Raw genomic sequence first — 15,785 nt, 5'->3', positions numbered from 1 at the left:
ACTTTAATTGATTATAATTGAAACCTGAAACAAGCGAAAATCACTATTAAGTGAAAGTAGTTAAAACATATCAAGGAAGAGAAATGGATATACACAGTACATTAACATTATTACAATTTATTATTTTTAGTTCGAAATTGAATCAGACGTGTGCCCGTATCCAGAATACCATTTTTATCTCGGTATGTTAGCACGGGCAATATTAATTATAAACGTGCCATAAGAAAATGAGTACTGGTCATACTGTCTCGTACACATTAATATTGATACCATTGTAAAGATTATAATTTACAATACATAGATGCTAGTCATATAAACCTGTTAAGATGATGCACAATTAAAATAGCACCCCGGGTTTCAGTCGCGCCGCATTAAATCATGGATCCTGTCGATCGTCATACATCGAGAGTCCTCCTTATTCAGACGAGACGTTTTGAAGCATTTCCAAGTTTTATTTCTACGCGATTTGTTTCTTGCAATTTTTTTGTGTTTCTCCTTGGCCCCAATCGACATTTAATTTATCTTTTGACCATCCTCATTTCACATTAACAGACCTTTATCAACGGTAGGCATAGGGTTCCATTTATCAAAGTTCCCCAATTACCGTTACTTGTCCGCGTCTTAATTGCGCACGAGAATGACGTTCTTGAGAGCGATATCGATGACGACCATGTCGAATACGCTGCTAACAGTGACGAGTATCCTAAAAAAAAAGGATATACAATATAAATATAGTATACAAAAATGCAAAAATATTTCTAAGCCTTAATGTATAAGTATATTATAAATGTATACAAACCCTGAGTCCAGCCCCGAGAAAATCGTTCGGAGTGCTAGTTAACTTCGAGATCACTATCGGCTTGGTCGTCCTGGTCGCTTTCCTCCTCCTCATCTTCTTCCTCGGAATAATACTGCGAGGGTGGCGAAAGAACATCCTCTGAAAGTGAAGTGTGAGAAGATGAAGGGGGTCGAGAGCCTTCCAATTTTGTGTCCAAGTCTTCCATCGAAGTACTTGGCCCGGGAATGGTTACTGGGATGAATTTTTCCAAATCACCAGATGCCAACTCTAAAAATAAAATGGAACATAAAACATGCACCAGGCTTAACAAAATTACTGAATATGTAGATAAGATGATTTGGGGATAACACATACGTTCCACATATTTTTCCAAAGATTTTGGAACCATCAGTTTCGCCTTTCGTAAATTTTCTTCGGTGCACTCTCCTTTTTCCAGACCTGGTTAAAGAATTATACGTAATGAAATAATTAAACAAGGAATGGTGAGAGATACGTCAGATAGATAGTTTACCGAAAGCTAAACCCATTTGTTTTAAAACTTCAATATCGTCGTGAATTTCGAACTTATCGTTAAAATTGAACAGGTACTCGGTTCTGAAAAAATTACAGTTCGATATTAATGATTCAATATGAAAAAAATAAAGATGTCAAAAGGGAATCCTACTTGTCATTCGAAATGCTGCAATCTATAACAGTCTTTTTGCTAGTATTCACAATCAGGAATGGCAGCTGTATGGCAGAATTTGGTTTTGGTGGGCCACGCAGACTCTCATTGGCACGATTACGTTCCACCAGATTTTTGAAAGAAATGTGTGAGAGAATCAATTGATGTAATTGTTGCGTTTTCGCTTTAATCCTCTCTATCTTTTTCTTCTTATCTTTCTCGAGTGCCAAACATTCTTGAAGAGAATTAGTTGGTAAACCTAGCCACCTGATTTCTTTTTTCTCTTTTGAGATAATGTTCATTGCCATTAAAACATTCAAAGCATCGTAAACACGTCTTCTAATATTTTTTTGATCATACTGCTACAAAAAAAAAGACAAAGAATTACATATACTTCCCTTCTACATCTGTACTATTCAAGCCAAACGACAGAAATTATACCTGATCTGTTAAGGAGTTTATGTGAGCTGGATTGGTAAATTCTCCAACAAGCTCATCTGCAACTTCGTTGTATGACGTCGTTCCCTTCTTTTTAACTTTCTCACAAACTTTCATTGAAAAATGACGTAATCCTTTACCTACTTTCTCTGTTTTTCTTCGTTTACTGTAAAACGAAACGAAAATAAAGAACATATTACGCTTAAAGAGTACTCGGATTTAGTAAGCACTTTAAAGGATGCAAAGCATTATTACTCTGGTACAAAGTCGCCCCCATCAACATCTTGTCTTTTTCTGGAGCCACTGTGGTCCAATATTGGGCTGATGTAAGTTTTCCCACTTGCATCTTTCACAAGCTGCTGATTGCTAGATTGTTGTTGCTGCTGCTGCTGTTGCTGTTGCTGTTGTTGCTGCTGAGTTATTGCCTGTTTTATATCACTCTGTGTAAAAGTACGATGAAATAAACGATTTTTATAAAAAATGATTTCATCAAATGAGAGTTCAACATCTGTGAATGACAATCATTCTATGTGGTACATACCATTTGCGCAGATGTTAGCTGTATAGTTTTTGTCAGTACAGGTTCACCAGCCTTGGTTGTTGCCAGCTTTGTATTTTGCAATGGTATTGTAACCAATCCTAGAAAAATTATAGAGTATTATTGTATCACTTTTTATCTTGAAATATGGAGTTACACATGCTATATTTCAATCAGATAAAATTTGGCTACATTTTAAACTGTACAAGTTTCTGTACATTACTAAATATAGTGTAATGAATTACTCACTTTGGCCAGGAGTTGAAGGACTCTGCAAACTAATAGTTCTAAGAACTTGTGCGCTAGATGACAAAACCTGAGAAAGGTAAGAATATAGAGTAACATTAAGTTCCATAACCTATTAGAATTAAAACATTTTTATGAAAATTATTATTAGCAATAGAAGAATTATGAAGGATCAAATTAAATTTTTAAAATTATTGACAGGAATACCTGAGATTCTTGGCTCGGAGTCTTAAAGACCTTAAGGCCACCTGCATTTGTTGTACTGACGATACCACCCAATGCCTTATTGGCTGAACTCTGTACTACTTTAATCACTTGTGGATGACCTAAAATGTTTATAATTTTGTTTTATTATTGTTATAATTTTTACTCCAAAAAGCAGAAATAATATAAGAAATACAATGCAACAACAAAAATCTATCAGTTATGGTAGATATATTTAATTTCAAAAAGAAGGTACTACAGTAAAAGTTTCAAAAAAAAAGATAGTACAGAAACATTGTAAAACCACACACTGTATAGGTTACAATATCATAATCCTAAGAAATGCAGAGCTATGTTACAATTTTTTTTCCATGTAATATTATTCAATATATACATCAATCATTAACAGATTAAGTAAGTTAACTCTCTAAACTATTATCCTTTGTATAAATTAAATGACCAAACAAGATATGATCTACACATTTGGATGAAAGCATTGAGAAGGAAGAAGCTGAGAAGTCTTCGGCTGAATCACCAAAGCTTGTGCATGCTTTCTCAAGCAAAACGGTGTAAAAAACTGAAGAGAAACGTTGCCTTCGTTTTTCACTAGCATAAGGTAAGGTAAAAACGTACCCAACCAAATGCAGTAGAAAAATTCGGTGAAAAAGCGCGGTACAAGACCACTCTGGATAAGAGAAAGGAAAAGAGTCAACAGAAGCCTGTAATGAAGAGGAATCGAAGGGAAAATGATAAAAGCACAATCACCGATATAGAAAGAGAGGTAACAGCGGCGGAAACAGGGGATCTCGACGAGGACGAGAGAAAATCGTGGCATTATCACAGAAGCGAGGCATGCTGATAATTGGCGCGCACTCGGCATACTCACCGTTCGCGTCATGTATGAGAAAGTTCATCGTTTTGTTTTGTTGCGTCATCCTCGAGGTTAGAATTCCGTCCCGGCGTCACCGACGATCACGACGATCGACCGAATGCCGAGTGAAAATAAAAAGATCATAGGTACACTCGCTAATCTTGGCTCGGTCTATCACCAAAATGGCGACTATGATATAGAACCATTTGAGAACGGAATTCAACGTTATACAGGCGAATAAATGTCTCGATACACACGTGAAAGTGAAATTCAGCCGTTTCTTTATTGTACGGAATCAACTATCTCCGTAGAACGTTTGTCTATTTGCGAAATTATCGCACGGATTTCTAGCTTCCGCGTGCACAGTACAGAATAGAGACGAGCTTGGCGGCACGACAAAGTTAAACAGCTGATTGGTCGCTTTCCCAGTCACGTGGTCTCTTCTGTTCCACGTTTATGGGCAGAGTAATCTCTACAAGAAAAACCCGTCTGTAGAACTACTAAAGTACTAAATGTAATCGGTGGTGACTTTTCTTTTGGGAATTGGTAACATTCCTTTGCTGTTCCTGTCCAATCACAATTCACCAATGACGATTCTATGGTGAGTTGAAATCTTCCCCCCAAATCTGTCGATACCCCTTTTGTAATGCCAGATATCAAAGTTTTGAACAAAATTTGGGTTGTGAGGGTTTCGGAATTCACATTTGATGCGATCGTACGATTCCAATACTTAAGTAGATAACATTCGATTATTTATTCATTAATAAATCCGATTTTCTATTTGAGTCACTTGGATTTGATCATTAAATATTTTCAGACACGACAATGTAATGAGAATATAAAGAAATTATTAATAAATTAATTAGGCCTATTCAAGCTTATTAATGTTAGGGTTTTTTTAGTTTGTTGAAAGCACACCAGCTGATTGTTTCTAGATCCATGATTTGGACAAAATGAGTTCTAATTACACGCAATTGCATGTAGCCATTAATCTAATATACATATTTGTTAATAACAAAATTAATATAAGCATTTTTTATGGAAATGTGATTGGGAAAATATTTTTATTAAAAGATGACTGATATCAGATAAATTATTCTATGTGTGGTCACTAGTTTAGTGATAAAATAGCACAGACGCAGAATGCTGTAATGAATCATCACTGGCTTTATACTTTATGGAAAGCGAATCATTTGAATTGAATGCATACTCGATACAAAAAATGAAAACAATCAACGCCGCCATCTAGCGCAAATATAATGTTTCACTTTCAATTTCTCATAAAACAATAGCCATATTTCTTTTAAGGAAAAGGTTTCGAAATAAATAACAAGTATGTATGAAACAATTTAATATTTCGTTTTTATTGGTGACGGTGGGTTTCGATAAACTAGGTATGCAACAGAGCATATTAAACTAAACACAACTAAAGTTTCAAACTTGATATAGAATTGAAACTATCGTTGTCGTGTTAATTAAGTTTTGTAATTTAACGGCATTATATACACAAAATTATATAAGGTCTGAAGATTAAGATATGAAGTTTGTTAATTGTAATACAATTAAATGATTCGAGTTAACATTAAATTAATATAATCAGAAATTCTACACTTCTTGAGTCCACATGATATGACTCCCTTATTCGAGGCATTATTAAAAAAATATCCATTATAGTCCTAATTATCAATATTTATATCATTGTATATTTAATATTCTTAAACTAATATCACAATGACTCGAGACAGTCAAGACTTCCAATATTTGTGCACATATCCTTATACTATGTTAGTTCATCAGTTATGCAACTGTCTTGAAAAACCAGTATCCTATTATTATGATGAATGGATTAATTTTTTTGTTCATACTATATAAATCTGAAAAATGTCTATTTCTACATTTGAAAAATTGCTAAAATCGCACGAGCATTGGTTCTTAATTTTCTAATGGACATACAAATTACTGTAAAAAGTTACTACTTTATACTACAGATCATGTAAAGCACGCGGTTCTTTTATACATTATTAAAAAAAAAAAAAAAAATTGCATTCGTTTTAAATTGCATTTGTATTTACAAATAACACTGTTCTTTAAGTATAGTTGTAAAAAGCGAAAACAGTGCCATTAATATAAAATCAATTTAATAGAAAAGAATTTAAACCCTGCTAAAATTGAAGATAGTTTTGTTTCTTATTGATGCTATCTTGCAAAATGTGTTCTATTTAGTTTTACAAATAAATAATCGTATTCATAAAGGCACTGCCTCCTTTGATACAATTTACAAGATATAGAAGATAAGTACAGTTTCTTTCTTAATGTACAAACACTTGATATAATCAATAAACTTTAAAATATACGTATTTAATAAAAAATTTAATGTTATGACCTTTTTTTTTTACTTATTTCAATGGATTCAAAATCAACTTTATTTTTATTAAGATATACGAAGTACTATCTTATTGGATAAATGAAAAGAAAATGTACAAATATGAAAATGTGAAATTCGTTAAATAAACCTTCTTATAAATACAAAAATTTGGAGTATTTACGATTAAAGAAAATAATCTTACGTAATTATATCAAATGCAAACATAAGCACTGATATTTTAGCAGTTATATGAATAGGTAATGCCTTTTTTTTAACTTCTTAAGGTCTTAGCATGAAAGTAGTTTTTCATTTGTCAATTGACTTTGCCCAAACAAGCAGAATAATGAAGTTTTTAAGCTAATCTTACAGTTATATTCCCTGAACAAGATGGGCATTATTCACGTTATTCCAGGTACAGTAACATATTTTCAACAATGTAATACAAACACTATTAAATACTATTTAGATTTTTGCTATCATATAGAAATTCAGAATTTTTAAAGAATATTTTTCTATCTGTAAACAGTATATATTAACAGTTTGAAGTATTTTGTAAAAATAATTATTCGTTGAAACACGTAACGATTCAGGTGTTATTGCATTTTAAATGTTCGAAATTATGCAAAATTATAATTATTTCCATATGAATAATGAATAGCGTTACTAAATTTAAAATGATATCCGTGGTATTTCAATAAATCGGAGTATTATAAAGTCTTTACACTGTTTCCGCTTGCTACCAAGTCTGGTTTATGAATCGTTAAAATTAGATGATGCATTTAAACATAAAACAGTAACGTTATTGATGTGCTTCATAATAATGGAAGTACCTTGTAGCAGTGTTCACCATGAATTGCTATGACAATCTCAAGTGTTTATACGTACAGTCTATCTATAATCTTATCTCAGAGTTCTCAGACAATAATATCCCGGCATACACAAATTCAGTGTTATGCTACAATGTGGATACAGTCGCACGTTTCAAAGAACAAATATTATCAAATAACATTTAAAATTTTTACAATGTTCTTTAAAGTTTGTAAGAATCACTTGAAAGATCAATAATTTACACTTTCATTCCTAGCATGAAAGATGTTGTTAGGGTGACTCTAGAAGAAAAGCTCGTGCTCGTGCTGTCATTCTGCGTACACGTCCTCTACTACTTATACTAATGCCTGCTAAATTTTCAGGTTCTGGCAAACTTTCATCACTTTCTTCTGCATAATACCGACGTGTAATTTTACGTCGATTTCTAACTGGCATTGTATTGCTTTCGTCACTTTCTTCATTATAACGAGGACGTTTACTACTTCTCCTTGAATTTTGCGTCGTTTCCTGATTTTGTGCTGCTCTTCCGCCACGAACTCTTCTCTGAGACCTCGATGGCATAAACACTTTATCTGAGTCATCACTATCTGAGTCTTGGTTATTAGTTTCATGCTGAGACTGTTCATCTTCCTCTTCCTCCTCCTCTTCTTCCTCTTCCTCATCTCCCTCTTCTTCTTCTCTTCCGTTATCATCGTCGTCGCTTTGACTTTCGCTGTTAGCTTTCCCATTTCTCGTTATGCTATCCTCATGCTCAGATGCAGATGTTATTTTCCGTGATCTTGTGCTAGTTCTGTTGATAACTTCTTCTTCGCTTTCTTCGTCTGACGATTCGTGTGTAACAACCTGTTGATGCACCTCATCCTCATCTTCGTCGAGCTGTTTAAGCAACTCTTCCTCATCTTCATCATCTTCGTCATCTTCATCGTCGTCCACGTTGCCGCTTGTATTGAATGACGTTGTCTTTGATTTTACTTGCTTAGTGTTTTTGCTGTTCTTTGCACGATTCTTCCGACTTTGTTTCCCACGACTACTGGGTGTATATACCTCTCCAGAGTCACTATCCGCACTAACACTAGGTACTGCCTTCCTTGCTCGTGTCCTTCTTACAGGTACACTACCACTACTCTCACTTTCCATAGAAGCTTCTGATTCACTGACATCACTTTCACTTTCTTTTGTCTTTTTAGATACAACGGATCTTGAAATTCGAAGTTTTAACATTCGTGGCGAACTACCAGTTCGTTTTGTATGGCCATTTGTCATATGTGACGGTCCTAGAAAATACATACGATGTATATAAGTAATGCATTTTCTCTGTATAGAATATAATTAAATTAAGCGAGTTAAATGCAAAATACATACCTGGAACGGAGATATTAGCATGATTCGCCCTAGTTACTTGATTTAAGTCTTCGTCATCTTCGCTATTTACATCGTCGTCATCTGTACAGGCATTTTTTGATTTCGAAGGTCCTACACATGAATTTCAATATTTTGGAATGTATATTTTAGAATATTTATACATTGTTACTTTAGTAATTTGTTAATATGAGTACGGTGGAATTTTGAAGTTCGAACACAATTCGTTCCTCGAATTTTTACTCGAGTTTCAAACTGTTTGAACTTTTAGGTTCCAATGTATCATATTTATAATATGAAACACACCTGTACCGTTTGTTAATCGAACTTTACCCTTCTTTCCCTTTGCTTTTGTATTTGTTTTATTGTTACTGCGTCTTCTTGCGGATTTCCAATTTGAAATAATTTTTCGCATATGTTCTTCAAACATAGCCGATAATCTTATTGTCATCGAATATATCTACAGAACAATAAAATCATAGAATGCATTATGTTTTATAATATATTATTATATAATGCATTTTTTGCGTACAATGACTTACCCGTGAACGTTTATTTGTATTATAATTTCTGCTATTTGTAAATATTAGTTTCATGTCTTTGGCAAATTCTAAGGGGGTCTCATAATTGCCCCCTAACAAATCCTCCTTCACTGTACGTAAATCCATTGGTGTATCTATAATTTGATGATAATCTGGATGTTCTAATCTATCGACTGGCTCCCTGTGAAAAAGATATACACGATATTTACATTATTATCTACATATATATGTATCATTTGTTTTTTTTTTTAAGATTAATCTATTTTACCTGAAAGGAATGGAATCTTCACATTGCCATAAAGTTTCCAATAATTGACGACACGCTACTTTCCAATCATTTGATACTTCTTGAGAACGTAAACTTCTACTTGAAGTTGCTCTCTGAGTACTTGTTGAAGGTCTATTTTTTGCTTCTTCCACATCAATTTCTGAGTCAGAAGAATGGTATGAGTCGACTAATTGATGATAAACAGTTGGTATATCCAAATCTATAGTTTCTCTGCATAAAAAATGGTAAATAATCATTTTAATTCGCGATATTTTGCTAGTAAATCTAGGCTTAAAATAAAGTAAGTGAACTAAGCTGGAATAATACAATATCCACACATATTCATGAACCATATCTTACTTTATAATACGCAGGCATAGGTCAGTAATTATTCTTGCAGATTTTACTATTTGACTGTGTGGCTCATTAAATTGTTCTGCATTTGTTGCTAAGTATCTAACATCAAACTGTGCTGATGTGATTCTTCGGTAGAAATGGTTTTCAAAACGGGCCTTTATAGTTGACAGGTCAATAGGATATTCCACAACATATGCATATAATGGATAAATGCTAAGATCAACAGGTGCCACGAAAGGTTCTGCGATTGAAAGACTCATCACTTGGTCTAATGCACGTATAATTCTATTACACGTTGCCTCTCTGTCCCCCATAGGCCATTCTTCTGGATGAGGTTGATACAATATCGCTTGTATCTCTTCGGGAAGTACAGGAACTGCACCCCCATGTTCTGCTGGAAGTCCTAGGATAAATTAACGTAAATATTTCATATATCGGGAGTAAAAAATCACAAAAAGCGAAAATTTTATACATACTACTTTCATCAATTGGTTCAAGATCCCAAGGGCTCATTCTCTCGTATTCGCCATTATCCCACCGAACACGAAAACACATGAAGTAAGACGTTGGAAAATCCTCGTCTAAAGGTTCCATTGATTCAATCTGCCCCATCCACCATCCATCATCAATCATACAGCGAAATTGATCCCCTTCAGACCAACTACGTTGTAAAGCTGTATCAAACGTTTGACGTAGAACTAAGAAGTCCAATACATCAGCCATATCATGGTATTTAATAGTGAAATTTTCTCCTGTTAGATGACCCTCTTCATCCATTAATGCTAATTTTAGACAACATAATCGAGGTGGACGAATTTCATATTTGATACCCACTACTTTTACAAATTCTTGAGGCTATAGAAACATTAAATTAATTTTTTTAATCATTTCTTCGGGATATTGCTCCTAAAATAGTACTTGTACAGTATGACAATACTTACCCCTAAATGGATTTTGTTCCATGGTTCACATCGTGGACTAAGTTCGTATACTTTTTTATTTCTAACTGCATCTAAATAAAATTGATGTCCCTGGCGGAAATACACTATTTCATCACCCATTTGTGGATAGTACGGAGCTTTTCTTGGTATTACTTCGGTAAGCCATTCAGAAGGTCTGTAACCTTCTGGGATTTCATCAACGCCATTAACAATCGGCATGACCTTCTTCTTAGGACGTTTACTGCGTCGCCTATCCGTGTCACTCGGTGGAGTAGGAGATCGCTTTTTAACGGGCTTACGTTTACTTCGTTTTGGTGGTTCTAGATTTAAACCATGATCAGCCATCCAATCCGAATATTCAGTGCTAGAATCTGAAGTTGAACTATCAGAACACAAGTCTTCTTCATGGGCAGTGGAGTCATTACTGTTGCTACTTGCTGAACTTCCTGTTGTCCCTGCATTATCAGGATTCTACAAATATTAACATAATTACACACCTCAGATTCAAGAAACTAAAATGTACATTTTTTAATTTGAAATGAATCAACTTTAATTAATTTTATTTATAAAATACCTCAAATTCTTCGTCTTCTTGTTCTTCACCACGCGTTGCTCTAGTTCTATAAGCGTGCCTAGTAGTTCTGTTGCGTTTTCGATTCGCCAATCGACTACCTATATTGCCTTCAATATTCACAACATTTGATACGGGTTGTGGTCGTCTCCTCATTTCACGTCTCCAATTTTCAAGTTCCATTTCTGCCATTGCGTTTCTATGAATATTAGTTTAATTTAGTTTACATAACGTTGATAAAGAATAAAATTAAAAGTTTAACATGTGTACAATAAACTATTAAGACGTACAAAGCTTTAAATTGTGTTTCCCTAATAGCTGGATTTATGGGCCGAGCAAGAATAGGCTTATTCCAAGGTGTAGTATTATCTCTTTGCCAATTACCGCTACTTTGTCGAACACCTTCAACATCACCAGCTCTTCTCAAGCCCGATCTGCTGCCTCGAGGACTAGCTATTTGACGAACTGGTTGTTCTACTACATTTTCGTCCCTTTCCTCGCCACCTTCTCCCTCAACATTAATATTTTGCCTTTGCGCAAGAGCTTCGATCAATTGATCAATATTAGATCGTGGTTCCTGAGCTGGAAGACCCTCTATAACTTCTTGCATTCCTATTAAGCAAAATTTAAATCTGTTATATAACATTAACAGATGGTTTATATGATGCGTTCTAAAGAAAAATGAATTCATTTCTAACCTCCAGCACCTACAGCAATATTTGGGACTAATTGCTCCCCTCTACAATTTTCTCTTCCTGGAACCAACCTCTGCAATGATGGTGGATAAGGATTTCCATCAACATCCACCAAAAATGGTGGAGGCATTAAATGAGGTGCTGTTTGCGTTTGTTCGTCCAGAACATAATTATTAGCATCTCTTATTAATGGTCTATAATCTGTATGGAAAAATAATTCTTTTGGTACCTAAAAAATAAGGTAGAAAAATATTTAATTAAGTGTGGAGGATAATATAATTCATGGAGAAATAAAATTAAGAGTACTTACTATTTTAAGTTTTTCAACGCCCGATCCAAATCCATATATCAAAAGATGTCCATGAGAATCTGTTGCAGCCAACATTGTTCCATCAGGAGACCATTTTGCATCGAATACAGCACCATTCCCTTGTCCTTCGATAAAATTTTGAAAACAGGCTATTGGCTCTGTGTTTAACACGTCCCAAATTATAAGCTGTCCATCATGTCCAGCACTCAATATTACATGAGGATCTATTGGGTGAGATTCTAATACAAAGACTTCATCTTTATGTCCGCGAAGAACTTTTACCAAATCGCCTGATTTTGCATTCCATACTTTTAATGAACTATCATTCACTGCTGTAATTACCCATTCATCACTTACATCCCAGCTAACCATAGTCACCTTAGCTTTTTTATTAGAATCATCTTCGGCTTCTGATTCTCTGAAAATGATAAGAAATGAAAAAACAATTATTAAATCTAATATATTAGCACACATTTGACTATTACTTTATGATCTTTTAATTACCCAGGCAGTTTTGTAGTCATTATCAAACGTTTATGCATCCACTGTTGCTGTTCAAAGTGCCATACATTTGCGGTACCATCTTTAGAACCAGAAATAAACTTTAAACCGTTGTGTGCCCATTGAATACTATCAACTGTGTCAGAGTGTGCTTCAACTTCTAAAACTCTACGTGGACCTTCATCCCCTAACATAGCATACACTCTAACATGATGATCGGCTGAACCAGCTGCCATGAATGCTCCGCCAGGGCTGAACGAAGCGCATATCATTTGTGCTTGACCAGGTCGCATTTTTTCATGATATTGAATGGGTTTTGGCCTATAAAAGATGAAGAATAGTAATTTTCACGATTAAAAAAATACTTATATAAAAACATATGGAACTGATTTTTCAACTAACTGAAACACTGCTCTTTCATTTCCCTTTTTGGTATGAGACCAAAATGCAACAGATCCATCTGTACTCGTAGAAACCAAATAATAGATACCATTACAAGATATAGGGCAAAAATTGACTGATGTAATCATGCCAGAGTGTCCAGATAAAACCGCTACCTAAGATAAAATGAAAAAATAAAATAAAATAGAAATTAGTATCATCAAATTGCAGTACATAAAATATTATTAATCACTTACAGGAGACATTGTTTGAAAACACCAGACTCTTAATATTCTATCTAGACTTCCGGCAGCAAGTAGAGTGTTATCAAAATTTACTGCAATATCCATAATTTCAGCTGATGCTCCACGAAAGGTAGCTAATAATCGTCCATCAATAGAACTCCAGACTTTAACAAGTAAATCATCCGCACCAGTTATTATGTACTTTCCAGTGCGATCAAAAAGAACACAATATACTGCAGACAAATGTCCTAATGTATGTCTATACAATTGCATTTTATTGTAGAATTTAGTTGGTATTGCCTCTCTCCTACTTAAAGGACCTGAATTCTCTCGTCCTTGAAGTACATGCACTATAAACAAAAAAGAACACCATGATAAAATCACTAGTTTTTAAACACTGAAAATCAACTATTTAGTTTGTACACATTAAAAATAAAAATATGTAATTTACCTATATTAGGCACTGATAAGCTATGAGGTGATTGCATAAAAGGTTTTCCACCTACTCTTCCAGAATAAGAAACAATGCCATGTACTACACGTAGTAGATCTAAAAAATATTTGAATATGAACGTTCAGATGAAATTTCGACAATTCAATAATACTTCTTTTTGATCTGAAAATCTTTTTGTTTTAATCTCACCTTCGTGTGTACGTAATAAAGATTGTCTGCCTGCACCAAGAAGAGATACTGCTCCTGGTATACAAGGAGGCACCTCCTTTTCTAATATTGGACCAATTCTGGCACATATTTGTAGCAAATGATTCGGTCCAATATGAGGGTACTTCCTTTCCTAAAGTGTTATGATTTGTAATTATCATTGTGCACTGCAACTTCACAAGTAGTACATAGTGAAGTGATGGGAACTTGGAAAATCAACTTCGGAACAATTCAAAGTGTTTTAGTTGTCACTACTACTAGTATATTACAATATTTAATGCAAACGAAAATAATATTACAGTATCACGTATGTAGTATATTGTAAAAAATAATATACAACATTACACTACAATGTTCCAATTCGCGGTAGTAAGTTAAATTTAAGTAACGTAAAGTAGTCCCGTTTCTAACCAATCAGAAAACGAACGAACAGACACGACCAATCTGGATAGCCCACTCGTCATATACGACACCAGTTTCTATAAATAAGGTCTGAGCATGAGATATACTCATTGATCAGCTCGTACAAGATGGCCGGAAGTTGATGCTTATTGGTCGAAAGCAAAGTAGTGGGGAAGCCTTGTGCAACCGACTACAGAGAAGGAGACGTTGGCAGAAGAGGGGAGAAGGGGGGGCAAAAAAGGGGGTAGCACCCTAATAGGGGTACTTTATATATCGGCAGTCGTTCGCTACCTTACGACGCAACAAAACAAAATTTGCGATTAATGTTACTAGAAAAATGACCTACTTATCTCCCCCCCTCTGTTACGAATTTCTGTTCGCTAAATAACAAATTTTCAATGAAAAAATGCATTCACTTACCAATTCCTCAAACGTTTGATTATGCACGTGCCCTTCCCAATCTATTCTTTGCGGCAAAACCTGTGAAAAATATCAAAATTACAAGAATAAATCGGTCGATTGTTCAATCAGGCACAGGACAAAACGGGCATAATTTGTCGAACACCAAGGTCGCCGACCTTGAAATTCTAATGTTTTGACAAGCAGAAACCACGTGCAAACCATGTGGAGCCGATGGATATGTATAGTGTCACCCCGGCAAAACGTCAACTCAGACCAATCGTCTTACCTTAGCTCGTTCCAATTCACGCTTCAGCACCTAAAACGTACATTTACCGTCACAACACGCCCGAGCGAAATCCCATCGTATTTGACCAGAAAACACTCACCTCCGCAGCCTCGCGACAAGGCCCTGCCGCTAAGAATTTGGCAATTAGGAAGTACAGCTCTGTAAGAAAGAACACTGCTTAGGAACGAACCGCACGCCTCGCTTCGTTGCGGATGGTAAGGGCGCTTATCGCTCCCATTCTTTACCTGGTGTTATTGCAGTCTCGTTCTTGGACACGCTGCCCTCCATTTCGCCTGACCAATCGTTTATTATTCACTCACGAGCAAAGAGAAACATTTACTTTTTAGGGTCATAGCGCGGCAATAACCATTTCAGATTTCATTTTCTCTCTCGCGAGGTCTCGACCGCGAGACGCACACGCACGCTCACCTCCTCAACGGAAAGTAGTCCCCCCCATACCCGATTGTCGACACAACGTACCGTATTATCCAGGAACGTAATTGGTCACCCCTAGAACCCTGTGCTATTTACCACGAGTCATATTATCCCTCGAAACGAGATAATGACCGTATTCGTAACCATCGTGTTTTACCGAAAAACGAAATTAGACAATTAGCTTCGTCGTGACAAACGGATATTCTAGTTAATGATAATTTCGAATTTGTGTCATTATGAAACGTTCGTGATGCATCTGGTCCATGTAACGCGGTATATTTAAAATTAAAAATGCAGGAATAGGCAAAGTGTAATTAAGAAATGAGAATAAAATATGCTAGTTTAAGTTTTGCATTAACATACGGTAGAGAGGGTTATGGTGAACACTTTGTTGTTATTTTTATCGATATGTCATTAATTAATGATTATAAACTTTGTAATTGTTAAGAGAGAGCGTTTGTTTAAAAGGACTTTTG

At 35.1% G+C, this 15,785-nt stretch overlaps 2 protein-coding genes across 3 annotated transcripts; both read right to left on the bottom strand.

Moving 5' to 3' along the window:
• Nucleotides 1–101: 101 nt before the first annotated feature.
• Dp (transcription factor Dp) lies at nt 102–4,127 on the bottom strand. Of its 2 annotated transcripts, XM_076389712.1 has the most exons (12): nt 4,018–4,033; nt 3,776–3,949; nt 2,893–3,011; nt 2,689–2,755; nt 2,443–2,540; nt 2,157–2,341; nt 1,905–2,067; nt 1,464–1,825; nt 1,311–1,393; nt 1,154–1,237; nt 800–1,066; nt 102–703 (listed from the first exon to the last, which is right to left on the bottom strand). In XM_076389712.1, the coding sequence occupies exons 2-11, from the start codon at nt 3,822–3,824 to the stop codon at nt 834–836; spliced, it is 1,443 nt and encodes a 480-aa protein (XP_076245827.1). In that variant the 5' UTR covers nt 3,825–3,949; nt 4,018–4,033; the 3' UTR covers nt 102–703; nt 800–833. The 2 variants fall into 2 exon arrangements, with proteins under 2 accessions (XP_076245827.1, XP_076245828.1); XM_076389713.1 differs by having other exon boundaries at nt 1,464–1,822; nt 3,776–4,127.
• A 2,047-nt stretch (nt 4,128–6,174) lies between these two features.
• Nucleotides 6,175–15,294, bottom strand: Brwd3 (bromodomain and WD repeat-containing protein). The gene is made up of 21 exons (XM_076389710.1): nt 15,120–15,294; nt 14,975–15,033; nt 14,875–14,904; nt 14,607–14,666; nt 13,767–13,917; nt 13,575–13,673; nt 13,136–13,473; nt 12,900–13,054; nt 12,501–12,818; nt 11,997–12,414; nt 11,690–11,915; nt 11,282–11,603; nt 10,995–11,190; nt 10,421–10,891; nt 9,956–10,334; nt 9,483–9,882; nt 9,123–9,353; nt 8,855–9,035; nt 8,619–8,772; nt 8,316–8,426; nt 6,175–8,227 (listed from the first exon to the last, which is right to left on the bottom strand). The coding sequence occupies exons 1-21, from the start codon at nt 15,160–15,162 to the stop codon at nt 7,224–7,226; spliced, it is 5,346 nt and encodes a 1,781-aa protein (XP_076245825.1). The 5' UTR covers nt 15,163–15,294; the 3' UTR covers nt 6,175–7,223.
• Between the last annotated feature and the right edge of the window lie 491 nt (nt 15,295–15,785).

Source organism: Calliopsis andreniformis, chromosome 12 (genome assembly GCF_051401765.1).
Source record: "Calliopsis andreniformis isolate RMS-2024a chromosome 12, iyCalAndr_principal, whole genome shotgun sequence".
Classification (NCBI taxonomy): domain Eukaryota; kingdom Metazoa; phylum Arthropoda; class Insecta; order Hymenoptera; family Andrenidae; genus Calliopsis; species Calliopsis andreniformis.
The sequence above is the reverse complement of the archived record's forward strand: the minus strand, read 5'-3'. Positions and strand labels throughout refer to the sequence as shown.

Bases quoted from the DNA above. Each gene is read 5' to 3' on its own strand.
- Brwd3 (XM_076389710.1), bottom strand. From the start codon at position 15,162: ATGGAGGGCAGCGTGTCCAAGAACGAGACTGCAATAACACCAG. The intron at 14,905-14,974 runs GTGAGTGTTTTC...TGTACGTTTTAG, and splicing joins CTTGTCGCGAGGCTGCGGAG to GTGCTGAAGCGTGAATTGGA. The intron at 8,427-8,618 runs GTGTGTTTCATA...ATTCATGTGTAG, and splicing joins TCGATTAACAAACGGTACAG to GACCTTCGAAATCAAAAAAT.
- Dp (XM_076389712.1), bottom strand. From the start codon at position 3,824: ATGACGCAACAAAACAAAACGATGAACTTTCTCATACATGACGCGAAC. The intron at 3,012-3,775 runs GTGAGTATGCCG...TAAACATTTTAG, and splicing joins TCTCATACATGACGCGAACG to GTCATCCACAAGTGATTAAA. The intron at 1,394-1,463 runs GTAGGATTCCCT...TAATTTTTTCAG, and splicing joins TGCAGCATTTCGAATGACAA to AACCGAGTACCTGTTCAATT.